Genomic DNA, 22179 nt, shown 5'->3' with positions numbered 1-22179 from the left:
TTTTGATGTCAATGCCACTATTGCACACACATATACACAGTAGTAAGTTTAATTACTTCAGATGTAACTGTAAATAAATGACAGAAAAAATTATTCCCTTACTTTACTTTTTCCAGGGAAAAAAGATTAAATTACAGTAACTTTTTACTTACTGTAGTTTCACCCAACACTGCTTCTCACCTACTGTTTTGTGCATAATGAGCTTTCAGACATACAATTAATGACTCGATTTTGGACGCAGGGATTGTTTGGTGGAGTACTAATACTTTATTTGTTGTGTTTCATTTCATGAAACCTTGCTACGCATATGGAATAATCATTTTATAAAAGCAATAAGCCCTGTGAAGTCTTGGTTTAAAGTGATTCTATTACAGCTAAGGGTGTTTTAGGAACTAAGCTTCACATCGTGCCTCCCAATGCTTCCTATCAGTTAAAAAATCACTGTGAAGCACAGCAATCCATATAGTTAAGTATACACTGACAAAGATACAATTTGCCGTATTACACAAAAAATGGTTCAAATATACAACTCCAACAACTGCATCAAAAAAGTACAATGTACAAAATGATTTTCATTGATTCACGTTGTGTTACGTTGTGTTACGTTTTTGCCGACATTTGGAAACTCTTTTAGGAAACGGTCTTTACCTCCCGTTAGTAAAAAACTGACCACAATTCATAAAATAGCTGGCAAAGTACCTAGTGAGCAGTGAATAGGAGATCATGTGTGCCACAACCTTTGGCTTTTTATAATAGAGACAAGCTCCCGATATGGCCTTTCAAACTTTCTTTTCGAATAAGAAAGAAAACTTGGCACAAGATTTAACATGATCTTATCTTCTATACTTGGCAAGGGATTAATACACTCCCCATACTGTACATTCCTTGTTCACGATGTTTCATCCGGCTCAACTATAAACCCTTGCACAACAACGTTACCAACAATGTACATGTTCAAAGAGTATGAAATATAGTCTAATGTTTTACCAAGATTCCATTCAGACAGTTCTCACTATTTCAAAATGATATATTCACCGAGATGACACATAAACCTCAGGGCCGAAATCAGACATCATTATGAAATACCGGCCACAATCTATCAAAACTGTACTACTGTATATTTATAAAAGTTTTTAGACCAGAGTAAAGTGAGAGAGAACAGAGGAGAAGAGCCTTAGAAAGCTGCCATCTTTTCCCTCACTCAGCTAGGATGAAGACATGTAGTCTCCTCAGCATTGAGTCAAGTCTTGGCCCTCAGTGAGCTCCAGCCGGTTCCTCCGTATGAATTAATCATGAACGCCGGCTCCACAGCCATCGTAATGAGGATGAGCAGGAGATCGGTACGGCTTTGTAACAAGCCTCTTTCTAAAGGTTAAACATACTCTCTCGAACCCTCCTTCCTTCCCGAAGTATTAACCTAATAATCAACCTCTCAGACATGAGCAAAAACCATGCCAGAGAGTGACCTGCCGTGACCCGTGACGTATCTCTGAAAACATCTCTGTATGATTGATGTCGTCGAAAAAATCTGATTACAAACAGGACAGTTTTCTAGCATCTTTGTAAACACGACGTGTGAATGTCTATCAATCGGTTCGTAATATCTAAGATGAAACGGTCGATAGTCCATCTATCACAAGTGTCATCGCTGCCAGATTTCAATCATGTGGAGTGACACAATAGCCGGCGGGCAATATTTTTATGTTGACGTGCAAAGTACTTTGCAATTAATAACGGGCCGCCGATGATGTGACTGTGATGAGAATCATTATCTCACTAACAGTCATCCTGATTCTCATTATAATTATCACCACCGGCTTCACCATCCCGATCATCATTACACTATAATCAGCATAATATCCTTCAAAATACATATGCAGGGTTCAGCGTAGCCCCCCGCCGTGTGCTCGTGCATGCCGCGTCTCTCATACTCCTCAAATTTGGTTTAAATGAGACGCTTTTAATGGGAAGGCAAGTGAAGACTGGGATATTGATATTACAGAGCTTGTTTCATACTCAAAAGTCCATTTGACATAAATTACAGAGATGTACATTTTGTAAACAGATTCAGACTTATTGAATAGCCGTCACTTATGTGTTCATATTTAGTGATTTCCATATTTGATTCGGAGTTGAATTTCTACCTTCATCATTAGCTAGAAAATATTAAAATAACAACGGTGAAGTACGGATGAAAAATGAGTTTTGAGAGACAGGGTCTTGCTGATCAGAGGGAATGAGTCTTTAAAAAAAACTGACAGAGCAGATCAGTGCTTATAAACGCACTCCAGAAAGCTATGAGCAACCCACTGGTGCATATATTTGGAGAAGATATTTTTAGTTGTTGCATGTTCAATATAATAAAAACTAACAGAAGACAATGTCATTGCGAGCAATACATTTCAATAGTCAAGTAAAAAAAATTTCATTATCCATTTGCATTGGGACGACTGCAAACAATTTCAATTAAATTATCAAAAGTTTCTTTAATCAATTTGCGTGCAATGAACTGGATCAGAGTTATTATAGTTTTTGATTTTAGTTTCATTCAGTTTTTATTAATATTTTAAATTAGCTTTTATTTTTCGATTTCTGTTAGTTTTAGTTAAATATTTAGCAACTTTGTTATATGCTTTTGTTATTGATTGATTTATTTGTATATTGTTTATGTTGCTAAATAAGATTAATTCATTTTAGTTTTTGTTTTTGCACGTCAAACACTGATGCACAAATATAAATGAAAACCGGCGTGTTGCCTACAGTCGTAGGTTCTACACAAAACCATAACTTGCCCTTAACTGTAGCAAAACCCCTGCAATCTAAAAATAAGGAGAAGAACCCATCCGGGAACTTGTGAATTATTGTGTGAAGGCCCCCAGAGTATCAACTTTTTTTCAGTATGTAAAAGGTGTAATAATATTACTTTTCCAACTGCATAAAAGAGACATCTAGAGAAAAAGGCAGCTCACACATAACGTCCTAAGAGGCAGGTATTTTATCCTCTTAAGTACTGAATCTGGTCCAAAAAAAGTAGTTTCTTTGTCAGATGCATCAAAGTACGCAACCTCAGCCGTCTAAGACATGTACGGAGTGATGCAAGGATGAAGTCTTCTAATGTCTTTTAAAAAAGGAAAGAAAACATGAACAGGAAATGGAGAAGAGGGGAAAGTGTCTCGTGTAAGCTTCACGCTGCTGATGATGGCTGAGATTGCTGCCTGCCACCGTATTAAATTCCCCTAATAAGGCGCTCTTCGCAGCCGCTCTGATTTAAGGAGGACATTTACAAAGGCACAGCAGCCCCATTAAGACTCACAAGGCTCTGCATACATCACCGGGCACAGCAGCTTACATAGAATACGGGTCATTTCTGCCAGATAACTGAAAGCTTGTATCTTAAAAGAAGGAAAACAGCAGAACAACAGAGTCACATAACAACCCTATATTTATTTTCACAGAGTCATTACATCCTCTTTTTAATAACCTTTTCCCGGCGAATTTGTATAAGCGTGAATGAGTTGTTTTAGGCAGGTGTTATATTTTTTCATTACGTGACACGAGATCGAGGAGGTGGAATTCTTGCCAGCAAAACAAAGCTCTGCTAATATTAGTGAAGATCAATTACGCTCTTTCTATGGAGTCCAACGGCACTCTGGTTTGATTTTATAGAGGGTAATTTGGAAGCAGAAAGGAGAGGCAGAAACACAAAAGTGGACAATGGAGTAGCTGTAATTTTGGGAGGTGGTGGTAATGTCCCATAATGTACTGTAGGGGGTTTACTGAAGGAGGAATGCAGATTAAATAATCATCATTTACTCACCCGCTTGTCATTTCAAACCTGTATGGTTTTCTTTCTTCCGCAGAACACAGAAGAAGATATTTTGAAGAATGTTGGTAGCTGCCCCCCATTCACTTGCATTGGTTTTGTGTCCATAAATTAGAAGTGAATGGTAGCAAGTGCAGTTCGGTTTCAAATCGTCTTCAAAATATCTTCTTTTGTGTTCTGCGAAAGAAAGAACGTCAGAAATGATGTTTGAAATGACAAGAGGGTGTGTAAATGATGACAGAATTTTTGGGTGAACTATCACTTTAATATTTATTTATAGGCATGTGCAAGGTAAGGGGGCCTATACGAATTGCAAAGAGTTGTGGTGTGCGATTAATAGAAGTTACGGGAATGTTAACAATTCTGTTTAGTATTACAGATGCTGTTTAGAGTTTATTCGGACATACTTTATTCTGGGGTTTATTTTGAATGAAGAACAAATGCAAGAGCAGACATTCAACATCCGTATCTGGGATAAACTAAAAAAAGATCTTGCATCTAGTCATTCATCTACACGGGAACCCTGCAGTGAAATGCATTTAAGTAAATTAAACATGAAAAACTCTGGTTGGGGATTACAGAGTTGACTTAAAAAAAGTCAATCTCTTGCAAGCATTGCATTTAAGTTCAATGAGCATGATTAGATGGTTCCATTTCCATATAACTAAGATAAAATTACAAAAAACACAGAGAATGTATGTTCTAAATATATATATATATACATATATATATGTTCTGAATGTTGATTTTAATACTTCCATTTAAAAAGTGAAACTTGTATATTATATTCATTCATTACACACAGACTGATATATTTTAAAGGTTTATTTCTTTTAACTTTGATGATTAAAACTGACAACTAAGGAAAATTCCAAATTCAGTATCTCAGAAAATTAGAACAGTGTCACACTGTTATCAGCTAATTAACTCAAAACATCTGCAAAGCCTTTAAATGGTCTCTCAGTCTGGCTACACAATCATGGGGAAGACTGCTGACTTAACAGTTGTCCAAAAGACGACCATTGACACCTTGCACGAGGAGGGCAAGACACAAAAGGTCATTGCAAAAGAGGCTGGCTGTTCACAGAGCTCTGTGTCCAAATTAATAGAGAGGCGAAGGGAAGGAAAAGATGTGGTAGAAAAGAGTGTAATAGGGATAACCGCGTCCTGGAAAGGATTGTTAAACAAACCCCATTCAAAAAAAGGGGGGGAGATTCACAAAGAGTGGACTGCAGCTTGAGTCAGGGCTTCAAGAACCACTACGCACAGACGTATGCAAGACATGGGAATCAGCCGTCGCATTCCTTGTGTCAAACCACTCTTGAACAACAGACAGCGTCAGAAGCGTCTTGCCTGGTCTAAAGACAAAAAGCACTGCACTGCTGTTCTCTGATGAAAGTAAATTTTGCATTTCCTTTGGAAATCAGGGTCCCAGAGTCTGGAGGAAGAGAGGAGAGGCACACAATCCACGTTGCTTGAGGTCCAGTGTAAAGTTTCCACAGTCAGTGATGGTTTGGGGTGCCATGTCATCTGCTGGTGTTGGTCCACTGCATTTTCTGAGGTCCAAGGTCAACGCAGCCGTATACCAGGAAGTTTCAGAGCACTTCATGCTTCCTGCTGCTGACCAACTTTATGGAGATGCAGATTTCATTTTCCAACAGGACTTGGCACCTGCACACATTGCCAAAGCAACCAGTTCCTGGTTTAAGGACCATTTTATCCCTGTTCTTAATTGGCCAGCAAACTCGCCTAACCTTAACCCCATAGAAAATCTATGAGGTGTTGTGAAGAGGAAGATGCGATATGCCAGACCCAACAATGCAGAAGAGCTCAAGGCCACTATCAGAGCAACCTGGGCTCTCATAACACCTGAGCAGTGCCACACACTGATCATGCCAAGCCACATTGCTGCAGTAATTCAGGCAAAAGGAGCCCCAATGAAGTATTGAGTGCTGTACATGCTCATACTTTTCATGTTCATACTTTTCAGTTGAACAAGATTTCAAAAAAATCCTATCTTTGTATTGGTTTTAAGAAATATTAAAATTTTCTGAGATACTGTAATTGTGTATTTGAAATATATCAGTCTGTTTGTAATGAATGAATATAATATACAAGTTTCACTTTTTTAATGGAATTAGTGAAATAAATCAACGTTTTGATGATATTCTAATTATATGACCAGCACATATATATATATATATATATACATATATATCAAAATGTTATTTCATACATAGCCTGTATTATTAAAAAGTTTGTCAAGCTGGAATCATTAAAAATAAGAGTCAACTAAGAATCATTTTGGTTGTTTTGTACACATCAGATTGCACTGAACCCTTTATTTAGAAGATGAAGAATCAGATTTAGTGGCAATGTGGAACCATATGACATCATTGCAGTCTCTCTCTCTCTCTCTCTCTCTCATGCCAAAAGCTCTGGTAACAAACAAGACCACTGACAACACTGGTGAGGGTTATCCTGACCTCTTTGCTTGCGCTCATCCATTACTTTTAAGGTACACGTTGTAGCCACAGGACAGAGCATCATATGTACAGAGTGCATTTTCTGAATGGTTTCCAAAATTATGTGAACCTTAATGGACATGGAATGGGAACGGGTCTCTCTGACCAGTAAGATGAAAGAATACTTGTCTAGAATTGCTATGTGAATCTTCTTGTGATCATTTCTTTACATGAATGCAGGTATGTGCAAAAACACATAAACATGCCAATATTAATCGTGAAAATTAGTCGTGATGCCTGGATTCAGACAATCCCACCAGGAAACATGAAGCCTGGTTATACAGGGTTAAATGAGAAAAAATGCAAAGAATTATCCATCATTCATGAAGCAAGAAACAGATCTGTTTCCATAGGGATTCATTTCAAGGTTAGACTCGAGGGAAAACTTAGAGAAAAATCAAAAAACACTGTTAAAAGCAATTCACTCGGCAAAATCACCTAATCTGTGGAGGAACTATTGCTACATGGAAATCTATGAGTGTATATAAAGTGCATGGCCCAATATCATATCTATATAGGAGTATTACAAGGGTAATATAATGGCATATGTCAACATGTCTTCACCATCTAAATGATAAGACGTTATATAAGGAATTGAATTTTATACAAATAATTAGTTTGTATCACAATTCAACAGAACTACATGATTTAATATCAGCCGACTAAATGCATCCCCTGCATATAAAAATAAATAAATATTAGACCCAATTCTGATTAAAAGCGCTACCTGATATACGTGATAGGTGTTGGCAGTTCGACCTCGAAGGAACACTGAAGGGATCCACACGTTGACAAGAGCACGTTGAGTTCTAGGACACACAGGGAAGGAAACAGACAAGGGAAATTTTAATTGAGAATACCTCAACATGTTACAATAATACATCAGAGTGGCTACAATAATTTTTTCACCCAGGGGTTTGAAATGGACGGGAAAAAACGGACAAATATTGATGCCATTAGTCATGAATGAGACCAACAGGGTCTTTACACGGCACAAGGGTTCGATGTCCTATGCGTTTCCTTCAGGCCTTTCGTATGACTGACATCCTTTCACATACAAAGTTTACTGCTGTGCGAAAGCACTTCGAAGGTAAAAACAGAAACAGTGTTCAACCTCTTTATTTTTAGATCATTCTCTTTCTGCAAATCAGAGGCATTGGGTGAAATTCTACTATCGATCTGATTCTCTAAAGAGACATGCAGCATACCACCTCCAACACACATACAGACCATTATAAAAAGAACAGCGAGGAGGAGGCCACTTACGTCTCAAAGTCAGATAGGCAGGGATCATCAGAGGTTTGACTCAGGTCTCCTGGAACCTGCTCAAAAACACAGCACAGGAAGAAATGGTGAGAATTTCTGTGAATCTCCAGCCAAGTTTGCCGATCAGAACTGTATGGTTTCAAACACTTTCAACACCGGCCATCTTCCCATCTAATAAAGAGCATTACAGTACAGTAACACGTTTCAAAAATCTTTTATAAATCAAGTATTGATACAAATCTATCTTTCAGCTTTTAGTATTAAAAATTAGAGGTCGACCGATTCGTCGTATGCTAACATGAAAACATTAATATAAAACACAAATACGAAACAATGTTTACATGTTTTGATTGTTACTGTATTTTGCCAATGTTTAAACCTATCACGTTTGTCCATTTCATAAGATAAATGTTTAAAGCGACCGATTAGAGAATATAATTTAGTCTTCATGCAGCCGAGAGAAAAGTACAAACAGTTAAGGTCTAGTTTCAGCTCATTTTTATCATCATTGAAATACAGAATTTGTTATATTTATTAGATTACCGAATGTGCTCTTAAGGCAGTATGCGAAATCGATCGGCTGACAGCGCGATCGCTTTTTAAAGCGCATTTATGCAATACTTGTGTCTTCTGTACAGCCAAGCTTCGCAGTTATAAAGTGAAGCTTGATTGTATTTTATTCCGATTTTATATTCTATAAAATAGTTATATTAAAGGCACGTCCTTATTCAACCCGAGCTGCGCAGACACGCGTCTTCTTTATACAACGCAGGCTTTTTTTTGACTGTTTACCTGTAATATTTTAACTCCTGGGGAGTCAAGGTGGGCATAATTTAGGATTCCAGGAGAAGACGACTGACTGGACATCACGTTCAAAACAACTTTGTTGTGTTATGTTTGAGCTCAGTGAATGAGTTGTTTTGAGTGTTGTGTTTGAATTCAGTAAATGGTCAAAACTATCGGTTAATTTATAGGTTATGGGCAGTTAGTGCCCAACTTAGTTATCATTATCGGCAAATCCAATATCGTCGACGTCTATTAAAAATGCTAAAAGTATATGTCCTACTAATAGCATTACAATGAAAAAGATTAAATAAAACATATTCTTGAGTAAAGAAAGTGTTCATTTTCAATCAAAAGATGACAGGAAAATGCAAGGAATTTGTTTGCTGTTCAATATTCATCGTCATTCTATGAATTAAAAACATTCAGAAAGTTAAGAAATATTCATTTCATCTTCAGTATCGGCTTCGGCAGATAGTACCCAATGGAGACATTTTTAATCGGTGCATCTCTACTTTGAATAAAACATCAATGTACTTGAATTAAATTATATAAATATATAAAATGTTCTATTATTCAGTCTTTCAATGTAGTTGTACAACATTTAAATACTCAACCTCGCAATCAAGATTATGTTTTGTACTGTAGTTACCTGTGATAATGTTGCCGATTTTCACCATTGCTACAATGGTAGTCAATGGGGTCTACGAACTGTTGGTTATAAGTCATGGCTCTACGGTAACTTATTTTTTGCTCCTTAATTTAAAACTTTAGGAGCACAGTCAAAAAAAATGGGCACAAAGACAATTGACATTTTTTTTAAATTAACCTTTAATTTGGCACTGTTTAGCCTGCACAAAGTATGGGAAAGCATGATAAACTAAGCTTATTGGAAATTATTGATTATACCAAGGGGTATCATCCCTCATTGTGATTGTATGGCGAACATTCTAAGGGCGTGCATTGTTTTTCAGGAAGCACACACACCTATCAAGTACACTGTAAACATAAAAGGTGCCTCAAATAGGGATGCTCCGATCCGATATTTGTATCGGGTATCGCCGTCGATACGTGATAAAATTCTAGATCGGGTATCGGTGCAATTTGTCACCGATACCCGATCTGACATAAAATTTGTGCTAGACGATGTAAAAGTTCATGGAGACAACGGCTCTTAAACTCTCTCGTGGGCGGCTGTGCTTTGCGCAACGTGTGACATACGCTAGCAACGTGCAACATCATACGCTAGCAACGTGCTCTGTACGTAGTGCACGTGAACAAGTGAACATATAGCAGCGAACAGCATGGAGCGAGCCAAAATATCTGTCATTTGGAGTTATTTTACAACAGCTACGCCAATAAGTTCCACCGCTTTCATTGTTATGGATGGGCAACCGCTGTCCGTCGTTGCGAATAATGGCTTCAGACTCCTTATAAACCACCTGGAGCCGCAGTACGACACGCCGAAGCGTAAATATTTATCTGATATTTATCTCTACCTTGAATTGTACCGAAAAGTCTGCAAACACATATCCGGAAAAATTAAAGGTGTCAATGCGGTGAGTTTTACAACAGATATCTCGAGCTGCGACGTGTCGCTTTTGAGTTTAACCACACACTGGTTGGATGAGAAATTTGTGCCACAAAATGCCACGTTAAATGCAACAAACGTGCAGTTTTACTAAGCTAGGGAAGCTAGTGTTTTATTCATCTGTTTCTGTGTTGGATGTTAAATTTTATTTTCACTAAACTTTAGTTTAGTTAAGTGGACTTTGCTTTAGTGACTTAAGCATTAAAAAGATCTGATTCATGTTATTTTGAATATCTAAAGCAGTAAAGCTATTACTTTTTTGCTCCATTTCAGCTGCTTTATTGCGAATTGATTTTTAAATTATTTTTGCACTTTCTTAAAAATGATTAAGATATTTTGTTTCCATTTATTTATACCCGTTTATCAAGCTAGTGAAGCTGTTGTTATATTCAGCTGCTTAATTTGCACTTTAATTTTGAATGTCTTTTGTCCAAAGATAGTGAACGCTTTTGTTTTATTTTTCATTTGTTTTGCACCGGTGCTGGTTTAATAAACTATTTACTAAATTTGTGAATCATTAGTTTGTTGTTTTGTTTTACGGGGTCAGGAAATTTATGTTTAGTCGAGCCTGATGTCTTGCACAGCAATGCACATAGTTTATTAAGTAATTGTGCACTTTAAAATTTTAACCTTAGTATCGGATCGATACTCTGTATCGGCCAATACGGAATCTCAGGTATCGGAATCGGTATCGGAAGAAAAAAAGGTGGATCGGAGCATCCCTAGCCTCAAATACCCTGTTGTAAACTCAAAGAACTTTTAAATGTATTTTAAGAGTTTCAAAGCTCTTTTACTCATAATAGGGTTATTGGTGGAACCATATATTGGTGGTTCTTCCAAGAACTGAAAAGGTTCTTGAATAACCCCATATCCAGCTCTAAAGTTCTGGAGTCACCTCAAAGTGCTGTACGGGTTATTGAGGGAACTCAAATTAAAAAAAAATAGTTATCGTAAGATCCGTTAACATCTAAGAGGTTCCTGGAAAATATCTCTTGTATAACACAGCATCTCGAGGAACCCATGAAATAGGGATTTTTAAGTGTCTGATTATAAGTTTTATAAGAATAGTCCAAAGTTACGTTTTTGGCCCCTACTATGTAAACATACATTAAAAAATCATGCACATGATTAGAAAAGGCGAAACGTTATTAAACAATTCTCAGCAAGCTTGAGATTTCACAATTAAGTATTTTATATTTTTTAGATAGAAGCTGTGGAAAGAGATGAATTGTTGCTTATTCTACAAAGATATTTTAAAATGGCCTGGACACATTTGTTGGTAACCCTTAGAACAAGTAATACATAGTTGGATTATAGTGATATTTCAAACTAATTTGTTTCTTTGATGAGTATCACAATTGTGTTTCCAATCTTGTCATCAGTCATTCAGACGATTTAAACAGAGAAAAGTAGTCACTGTGCTGTTTGGTATCATTGTGTGTCCCACACTGAACATGGACCAGAGAAAGCAAAGGATAGGGTTGTCTGAGGAGCTCAGAAAGAAAATAATAGACAAGCATGGTGAAGGTAAAGGCTACAAGACTATCTCCAAGCAGCTTGATGTTCCTGCGACAACAGTTAAGAAGTTTAAGGTCATTGGAATTGTAGCCAACCTCCCTGGGCGCGGCTGAAAGAAGAAAATCGACCCCAGATTGAACAGAATGATAGTGCCACAGGTAGAAAAAGAACCAAGGATAACTGCCAAACAGATACAAGCTGAACTAGAAGGTGAAGGTACATCAGTTTCTGATCGCACCATCCGTTGCATTTTGAGCAAAAGTGGCTCCATGGTGAAGATCCCAGGAGGACTCCGCTTTTGAAAGAAAAGCCAGACTGGAATTAGCTAGAATTCATATTGACAAGCCACAATCCTTCTGGGAGAATGTCCTTTGGACAGATGAGTCAAAACTGGAGCTTTTTGGCAAGTCACATCAGCTCTCTGCTCACAGAGGAATAAAATCTAACTTTCAAAGAATTGAACACCATAACTACAGTAAAACATGGAGGAAGCTCGGTTATGTTTTGGGGCTGCTTTGCTGCATCAGGCACAGGGTGCCTTGAATCTGTACAGGGCAAAATGAAATATCAAGACATTCTGGAGTGCAAAGTACTGCCTAGTGTCAGAAAGCTTTGTCTCAGTCGCAGGTCATGGGTCCTACAACAGGATTTCATCAGAACAAAGACATTTATACAGATTTGGAACAACTGGAGGTCGAGTAAATGATGCAAGTAAATGATTTTTAGGTGAACCGTTCCTTTAAACCCTGAATCTTTGGTCAAAATAATTTATTTTCTATTTAAAGGTCAAATATACAATAAATTAAAAGTATGGTAAAGATGTCTTTGGCAAGCAGGAATTATAGAAAATAACATAATTAGTGGAAAAGATCCCAATGAATAAGAATTAATCCCACATTCCAGGAAACACTCAAACCCAAGCAGCAATGCCACTCTAATCCTATTGGTGTGTGCATCTTATCTCTTCACGAAAGCGTGGTAATGTCAGCATTTGCAGGGGTCACAGGCTGCAGAGTCTCGGCAGACAGTGGCACCGGAGAAGAACAGACACATGAGCCATGGAGGTTAGATAAAGCATCCACCGTATACAGCTAAGCACAGTTACAGAAGGCCGCTGCTGTCAGATGTATCTAATCCATGGCCGACAGATAAGCAGCCAAGAGGAAAGAGAGAGAAGGAGGGAAACTCCACTGAGTCCTCCACTGTGCCCGAGACAGATCAATAGTCCTGGTCAGTTACTGAAATATTAAACTGAAAAAAAGGCTTTATATGAAGTAAAAAATGTATAATTTAATATTATTTGTATTCAGATTAGGGAAATCACAATATCAGATTTGTACTAGATTACCGTGGCCTCAACTATTCCTGATAACAATATTAGTGCCATCAATTTAAATATAAAATCATTTCGATTATGTCAGTAGATTAGTTCAGAAGTCATTTCTTTTTCATTTATTCACCCTCATATCATTCTAAACCTGTATGACGTATGCCACCCTTGGATACCAGTCCAGGAAAAATCAGGACTGGTTTGATGGAAATGATACAGAGATAGAACAACTTATCTCCAGAAAACTAAAAGCCTTCTGAGTGTGGCAAAATGATATAACATGTGAGGCCAAAAGGGCAGCACACTCTAGAGCCAAGGCGGACGTTCAGAGATTGGTGAGGGAACTCAAGAACAACTGGTGGACAGAAAAGTCTCTAGAACTCCAGAGAATGGCAGATTCAGGTAACATCAGAGGTTTATTTAGCGCCACTAAGGCTGTCTATGGCCCTAGCCACCACGGTTTAAATCCCCTTCGCCCAAAAGATGGACAGACTCTGTTGAAAGACAATGACTCCATCAACGCACGTTGGAAGAAGAACTTTCAAGAACTTCTGAACTGTGACAGTTCAGCTGAACCAGACATCGCCGACCATATTCCGCAGAGACCCATCAGAGAAGACATGGGGGAACCTCCTACCCTAACTGAGGTTCACAATGCCATCAGAAATCTCAGGAACAACAAGGCCACTGGTCCTGATGGGATCCCCGCAGAGATTTTAAAGGAAGGAGGACCAAGGCTCTGGCACCACATTTACCATCTACTCATCAAGGTCTGGGAAAGGGAAGAGGTATTCAAGAAAGGGGACAAGGCTGAATGCGGAAACAACAGAGGCATCTCGCTCTTGTCAACAACCGGCAAAGTCCTAGCTCATGTCCTTGCTAACCGCCTGGTACCACTAGCTGAGGAGATACTCCCAGAATCACAGTGCGGTTTCCGACCATTTAGGGGAACAATTGACATGATCTTTGCTGCTCGCCAGCTACAAGAAAAGTGTCAGGAATAAGGACTCCCTCTGTACATGGCCTTTATAGACCTGGCAAAAGCCTTTGACTCCGTGGATCGGCAGGCACTGTGGAGCATACTATCAAAGTATGGATGTCATGCAAAATACATCCGTGTACCGAGGCTATTGCATGACGGCATGTCAGCCACAGTGCTCAACAGTCATTCACTGTGGAAACTGGGGTTAAACATTGCACCTACCCTATTTGCCATCTTCATTGCAGCCATACTTCACCTTACTGGCCAAGAGTTGCCAGAGGGGATCCCAATCCTTTATAGGACTGACGGTAGGCTCTTTAGCCTCAACAGATTTAAAGCCAAGAGTAAAGTCAGGAATACCAACGTCATGGAGCTGCAATACGCTGATGATAATGCTATTGCAGCACACTCCCCTGAATACCTCCAGGGCATCCTAAATGCCTTTGTCAAGGCATACAGAGCCCTGGGTCTGGCCTTGAACATCAAGAAAACTCAGGTTCTGTATCAACCACCATCCAACCAGCCATCACTCCAGCCCATCATCAAACTAGATAACACCACTCTGGAAAGCGTGGACCACTTCACCTACCTTGGTAGCATTCCCTCTTCCAAGGCTGATATAGACTATGAAGTTAAACATCGCCTGAGCTGTGCCAGCGGAGCCTATGCCAAACTTAGGACAAGAGTCTTTGATGACCGAGACCTGATGGCTGAAACCAAGGTCCTGGTTTACAGAGCTGTGATTCTCCCAACTCTGCTGTATGGAGCGGAATCCTGGACAACCTACAGCAGACATCTGAGAGCACTGGAACAATTCCACCAAAGAACCTTAAGAAAAATCTTGAGGATCAACTGGGAAGACAGACGTACAAACTCCAGTATTCTGGAGGAAACGAATATGTCCAGCATCACTACCACCATAATGCAGATCCAACTCCGATGGACAGGACATGTTATCCGCATGCCTGATAACCGTCTCCCAAAGCAGATCCTGTACTCCAAGCTAAAGGAAGGACAGCGAGCCCCTGGTGGGCCAAAGAAACGCTTTAAGGACAATATCAAGACCAGTCTGAAAAATTTTAACATCACGTCCGGTGACTGGGAGAATCTAGTGTTTAACAGGGACTACTGGAGAAAGGCAGTGCAGGAAGGTGCAGCACACCACGAAACAGATCTCCGCCGTGCCGCAGATGCAAGGCGGCAACACCGCAAGGACAAACAGAGAAGGGCTCCACCACTACATACCACCACGGACCTCAAATGTCAACATTGCAGCAAAATCTGTGGATCACAGATCGGCCTTTACAGCCACCTGAGGATCCACAAATAAGGCGACCCGACGGAGAGGACAGTCATACTCGTTTCGAGTGACCGCCGAAGAAGAAGGGAGAAGAGGATGCAGAACACAAAAGATGATATTTTGAGGAACGTTGGTAACCAAACATCATTGGATCTCATTGACTTCCATTGTATGGACACAAAACCACTGAGACATTTCTCAAAATATCTTCTCTAGTGTTCCACGAGAAAGAGTCCTATGAACCAAATGAGGAGGAATAAATTATGACATCATTTTTCTTTTTGGGTGAACTGTAAGAAACTGTTTGTTTGATTCAACACATCATGCCATTTACCATTGACAACAACCGATCACGTTTTATTTTTTAAATCATAAACGTTTTCTTCACATTGTTTCAAAAGAAACAGGTCTAGTCATGCAGATAGCTATACAAGGTGTATGCGTGTTTGTGTCACATGGGTGGGTAAAGGTATATTGGCACAGACAGATAAGTGGTGATGGAAAACGGGGCAGACCTATAAAAGACAATGATCTGTCCAGAGTGTCTGTTGAGCAGAGATAGAGAAGGCGTAAACAAGCACTGAATGAATGTACTGTTATATGAGTGTGTGAATGTTTGCATGTCCATACCGGGCCGCGCAAGTCGATGAGTTCCTGTCTCATATGTCCGATCAGGTTGTCTTTGGCCATAAGAGAGCGGTACAGCCTCTCGTTAAACTCTATCAGCTCTCCGTGCATCTCGGCGACCTGGAAAAAAACGAGCACAGATGACAAAACTGCAGCAAAATCTCACTGAGATCAGGCCGCTGCCTTGAAAAGGCTTGTAGAAAGTGTCATATTTTTAAAGGCATGCTGAATATGTGTTTTGACTCTCAGGTGCGGAAGCGTTTGGTTGGCGAGCGGTAGCTGCTCATTAAAGCCTCTCCCACACCTGCCAGGTGACTCGTCAGCTGTCACTTACAGTAACTGACACAGACATGGAGGAAGCTTACTGCCTGCCATTCCCCACTCGCATTCATATGTTTATGGAAAACTTGTGTCGGGGTGTATTTGGGTTGGCTGCATTGTGTCACTTTTTGACAAGTTTGTACTGGTAGCAGGGCCCCACCTGGCCAGACTAACAAGCATGAATAAGTAAAAACAAATAAGTGATAAACCCTGATAAATTCAATTAGGATGCAAATTCAAATGTTTTTTTTACATAGATCGACATTTAAAAAATAAGTGAACTTGCATTTATATGTATTTATGTGTGTCTATTTACATAATGCTAAATTATCTGTATTTATGTCGAGATAACACAAGACCAGTTGCTTTCAAACTGGGGACTGGGGACCCCGGGAGGAGGGGCTCCAGAAGGTTCAAGGAGTCCCCAGTAAATCTAAAAAAAAATGCCAATGCAAAAGACTACTCAACATTATTACATGTGTTTATATTAATTAATAAAGTTTTTATCTCTTCTTTCTTGCATACTGTCCATATTTTGTTCATTTATTTTTAGGGCTGTCAAACGATTATTCACAACTTGAATAAAAGTAACATAATATATGTCTGTGTACAAAAACATACACATACAGGCATATATTTAAGAAAAATATATACCCTTTTATATAATTAAAATTATTGGTTAAAATAAAAAATAAATGTCAATATTTGCTAAATATGTATGTGTATGTGTTAATTCACAAAATTAATACACACAGACAGTACACAGACATATCTGTAAACACAATTTGAATATTTTTATACAAATAAATAAATAAATAGTAACGTTCCTCACAACGTCTCATTGGTTCAAAACCCTGATATGCATAACTGTATATTAAACATCAAACATGTTTATCAAACTTGATTATCAGTTCTCGTGCCGTGTTGTGGTTGGTTGTAAGTTCCAAAGACAAGAAGTCAGACAAAAAATAGACGAAGACAAAAATAGTGACCCGTTCCAAAACCCTCATATGGGAAATAAGCAAAATCCCTGCATTTCTTCCATATTTCACTCTGATCAATACACTCGCTGAGCTCATTTATAAACACGCGCTTATGTGCAGCATGTGTGGAGGATTCATTCATCTCCAGCAGACAAACACAGATACGCCTTGTAGTATTCCCATTCATCATATTTATACATATCTGTCCCCGTTTTCAAATAGGACATTAAAAAATGGAAATTAATTTTAAGCGTCAAGAAACCCAATTAATTTTCTGCAAGGAAGCTAATCAGTTTGTTGTTCAGTAAGCAAAAAGCACACCGCGTCCTTCATTTCCGACCTGCGCTGTCGTGTGCTACAACTGATCTAAACAGTCGACAGGTTCACGTACTCTAGTCAGCCTATCCAGCCCCATTAGCGCCAATCCACACGTGTCACTGTATCTGTAATTATAGGCTGCCCCGTCGCTCCGACGCAGATATCGGGACACCGTATTCCTCAATAAGTCCTTTTCATGAATGAAAGAAAAACAATTGTGTGGAAAACAAACAACATGCAAGTGTACCATCACAAAAAAATAATTTCCAGCAGAAATGGGAAAAATGTCAAGAAGGGAGAGAAGCATGTGTGCGGTTTCATAATCTGCCAAGAACCGTGATAAGAACGAGAATTTGGGTGGCGTTTAATGAGAGGTGCGTTAGATGAATCGCAAGGATTCTGTGGTTCATTATTTCCACCTGGTTTATGTGCCAGACGCTTTTGTAGATAAACAGCGGCAGAGGAGATATTATATTTAGCGAATGACAAGTTTGCCAGATGCTTCGCTGATTTTCAGCTTGTGAACTGCATTCGAAATGAAATTAGACTGCAAACTAATTAAAACTTTACAAATTTAAGCTGCTTTGTGGCTTAAAGATATTTATGCAATGTCACACAAGCGAGAATACAAAAACTACTGGGAGTGTGACACTCCTTTAATTTAGGAGACCCAAAACTGTTATCATTTTGTATCCAGTTGCTGCTTACAGCTCGTCTGCACTGCTGTCAATGCAAAGATACAAATGCTGAGCCAAGTGTCCTGAAAAAAACAGTCTTGGTCAAAAAGGGATTGGGGAGATGGGGAAGTGCGGCCCGATGGCGCTCTTGTATCCATAATTGGATGTGAAACAAGTTGGAGAATTGAGCTTAGAGAACAGGCTTAGCAAACACAAACTGAGGTGTCAGAGATGCAGAGCGAGAGAGAAGTGGGAGGGGACCGAATGTGTGACAGTGAATGTGCTGGCATCACTTTCGTTCCCAAGCAAACGCTTGCTGACGGAAAGAGAGTTTCGGCTTGGAAAACAAGATCCTAACCGATGGATCAAAATGCAGCAGGGATGAAATAAGAATGGGGAAATCGACATAGAAAACCAGAAACTTTACTATAGGAATAATGAGAATGCAAGCTTTGAAAACCAGTTGCAGTGTGTGGATCGAGCAGCGTTCATTAACACAATTTGTTTGCTATTGGTGTTCATTACACAAAAAACACCAAACCAAGCTAATGAACATCGCACCTCATTCTCATTCAGTGTAATACACAATTACAACCCCATCAGATATGCAGTGCTTGAAAAATGTATTAGATCATCCCCACCCAATATAAGGTTTGTGCCACAGCTGCCCTAAACTGACAGTATTAGTGACTACCAAAATCATTTTCATGTTTTTGAATTGAATTGCAACCAACAGCTACCTCCACCGCTCACCCCTCACTTTCAAAGTCCTGTGGGTGAAAGAAGACTCTGCATGGCAAATCCTCAAAAATAAATAAGATATTGAAACCCCCAGAATGGAGCAAAAACACCAGCTGTAAGGAATTCCTCTACCACCACACTGAAAACAATGAGATCTGGTCCAATAAACAGAGCGGGTGTGAAGATTGAACCCTGGGGATGCAGTACACAAGCAAACCTGTGCTGATCATTCACCACATCTTTAATGAAAACTCCCATCAAAGAGCGATTTCAAGCACATCTCTTCTGAACTGACCGGTTCTCCAGACTTTAAAAGGGTTTCCAAGAGGCGGGCTTCGTGTTATTAATCACAGCCATTGAGACGGGAAGAGGGAGAACTAAGTTTAATGAAATCCCGCCCCTTGTACCTGAGAAAAACTGCAGTAATCTTAGTTTTGAATGCTGCATTTACAGAACTGCAGAATCGGTGGATGTACAATCACAAAACAACAACAATTTTTGGTCACTTGTTTAATTGTATGTTGTTGCTCTTGTATGTCATTTGTCAGAATCCACCTGTTTTTGTGTACTTCATTAATGTTTGAACAAATGCATAAGAGAAATGTTTTCACAGAACATTTCTTACATTCAAATTTTCTCACCACAATGGCAAATGTTGTTTGTCTTGTAAGCACAAACCAAACAAAACGTAATTTAGTTTAACCAAAAAAGGCTATTTGCTAATGGGCTGAGAAAAGCAAACTTCAATTTACTTAAAGAATTTACTTAAAACATTTATCTTATTGTTGTATGTTTTATTCGGGAGAATAAGAAAAAGATACATGTTGATTAAAATTACTTTAAATGGGCAATCTAAAAATTAGATTTTATGACTTAAAGCAGTCATAACCAAAATAAAGTTGGGTTGTTTTTGACCCATGCTGGGTAAATATTGGACATAACACACTGCTGGGTTAAAATGACCCAATGCTGGGTTATTTTAACACAATTTCTGGGCCAGCATTCGGTCATTTTTTATGTATTATTTTATGTCCAATATTTATATTTCCAATATCTCGATAAATCGCATTCAGAATGAAAGTTTGTGTTTACATAATATGTCTGTGTACTGTGCATATAAACTTTGTATTTATAAAAACATATATTATAAACATGTGCATATTTAAGAAAAATAAATATTTATATATAATTAAAATTATTGGAAAATATGAATAAATACTAATATAATAAATATTACATTAAATATACGACGTCATGAAACCCTTGACCAAAACAAATATATCATCCAGCAACATTCTGGACGCAGATCTCCAGACACAATTCATTCCAATGTTTTCCCCTGTCCAGCAGAGATCAAAGCAAAACATGCAGTTTGAACACGCTCCGAGCCTAAAGTCCCACTGAGTCATTAACTGGCGTGCGGCAGTGTTGCACAGCCACTGAGATAGAGGCAGAATATCCCGCAGTGATAATATGAAAGAGAGTGAAAGCGTGTGGGTGGCAGAGAGATCCTCTGGTACCGTTTCATAGGAATGATGACATCTACAATCGTTTCATGCATTTAAGACGGTACATTTACTGTGTTTCAGGCAGTTGTAAAACATACTAGAAAAACTCTTCGCACAAAGACTCCTTGGACTGTTGCGCGTGGTATAGAATGGAAAGTGAACTCAATTATTTGACTAGATTTATGGACATAAACGCTGGTCTTTATATCATAACTTACGACTGCGGCTGATTGAGTTTGCAAAGCAGCACGGCTTTGAAAATATGAATTTAGTTTCATAAATACACCACGAATGTAATAAAATTTCCATTTGGTTCATATTCACTGCGGCTGCTGCAGAAAGCAAAATAAATATCCTATATTTGTCAACAGAGAAGATCGCAAGTGTTTTGCATATCCAAGCAGGAGATGAGAGAGACGTATGTGTGCCAAACAAAACCAAAATTAAACACTGCTCTGTATTTAACTGTTAAAGGTCTCGTGTATGAAATTCATCTAGTGGTGAGCTTGTGAATTGCAACCAACGGCTCGCTCCACCCCTCCCTTTCACATTTACATTTACATTTAGTCATTTAGCAGACGCTTTTATCCAAAGCGACTTACAGATGAGGAAACATTGGAAGCAATTATAACAACATAGGCAACGAAAATACATAAGTGCATCAAACTAGTCCATTAAAGCCTAGCACAGTATAAAAGCTAAGAATAGTGAGGTTAGTATTTTTTTTTTTTTTTTTTTTTTTTATTTATTTATTTTTTTTTTTTTTAAGAAGGAAAGGGAAGAGAATTAGGAAAACCTCAATCAGCAACGTGTTGACGGAAGAGATGCGTTTTTAGGTGTTTTTTAAAGATGGCAACCGAGTCTGCTGATCTTGTAGCAGCAGGTAGATCATTCCACCAATGTGGAACAGATCCAGTGAAGGTACGGGAGAGTGACTTTTTTCCTTTTTGGGATGGTACCACTAGTCGTTGTTCCTTTGCAGACCGCAGTGATCTGGCAGGAACATAGATCTGCATTAGCAAGTGGAGATACGATGGTGCAGATCCGGTGTTGGTCTTGTAGGCCAGGAGCAAAGCCTTGAACTTTATGCGGGCGGCAACAGGGAGCCAGTGTAACCTGATGAAGAGCGGAGTTACATGCGCTCTCTTCGGTTCATTGAAGACCACTCTTGCCGCCGCATTCTGGATCATCTGGAGAGGTTTGATTGTGCAAGCAGGAAGTCCAGCCAGAAGCGCATTGCAATAATCCAGTTTGGACAGGACAAGAGCCTGGACTAGGATTTGCGTAGAGTGCTCCGATAGGAAAGGTCTAATTTTCCTAATGTTGTAGAGGATGAATCTACAGGACCGGGTGGTGCTGGCAACATGACTTGTGAGGTTAAGCCGATCATCGATTACCACTCCCAGGTTTCTGGCTGTGCTGGACGGTGTAATCGTTGATGAGCCTAGTTGAATGGCAAGGTTGTGGTGAATCTTTGGGTTGCCCGGGATCACAAGCAGTTCCGTTTTTGCAAGGTTTAGCTGCAGGTGATGATCCTTCATCCAAAGCGAGATGTCACTAAGGCATGCCGCGATGCGAGCAGCGACCGTCGGATCGTCCGGTTGAAATGACAAGTAGAGTTGTGTGTCGTCCGCATAGCAGTGATAGGAGAAGCCATGCTTCTGAATGACCGAGCCGAGGGATGTCATGTAAATGGAGAAGAGTAGCGGTCCAAGCACTGAGCCCTGTGGCACCCCCGTGTTGAGCTGTTGGGACGCGGAGACCTCATCTCTCCAGGATACTCTGAATGACCTACCCGAGAGGTAGGACTCAAACCATTGCAACGCCATTCCAGAGACACCCATAGCACTGAGAGAAGCCAGGAGGATGTGATGATTGACAGTGTC

At 39.3% G+C, this 22179-nt stretch overlaps 1 protein-coding gene across 7 annotated transcripts in view; it reads right to left on the bottom strand.

Annotated features, from left to right (window-relative positions):
* The window catches only part of snx29 (sorting nexin 29), a gene marked incomplete at its 5' end in the record, with an annotated part of 85837 nt that overhangs the window by 28958 nt on the left and 34700 nt on the right, over positions 1–22179 (bottom strand). For 6 of the 7 annotated variants that reach the window (XR_013787755.1, XR_013787756.1, XR_013787757.1 and 3 more), the window contains 3 exons: positions 7076–7157; positions 7615–7670; positions 15749–15865. Coding sequence is in view for 4 of the 7 variants with exons in the window: in XM_079476381.1 (XP_079332507.1) it covers positions 7076–7157; positions 7615–7670; positions 15749–15865 (255 nt within the window). Of the gene's footprint in view, positions 1–6138; positions 6621–7075; positions 7158–7614; positions 7671–15748; positions 15866–22179 lie in introns of those variants that run through there. The other variant, XM_079476383.1, reaches the window with a different exon arrangement.

The sequence above is a fragment of the Barbatula barbatula genome (genome assembly GCF_947034865.1).
Source record: "Barbatula barbatula genome assembly, chromosome: 16".
Lineage (NCBI taxonomy): Eukaryota > Metazoa > Chordata > Actinopteri > Cypriniformes > Nemacheilidae > Barbatula > Barbatula barbatula.
This window is presented reverse-complemented; position numbering and strand designations above follow the sequence as displayed.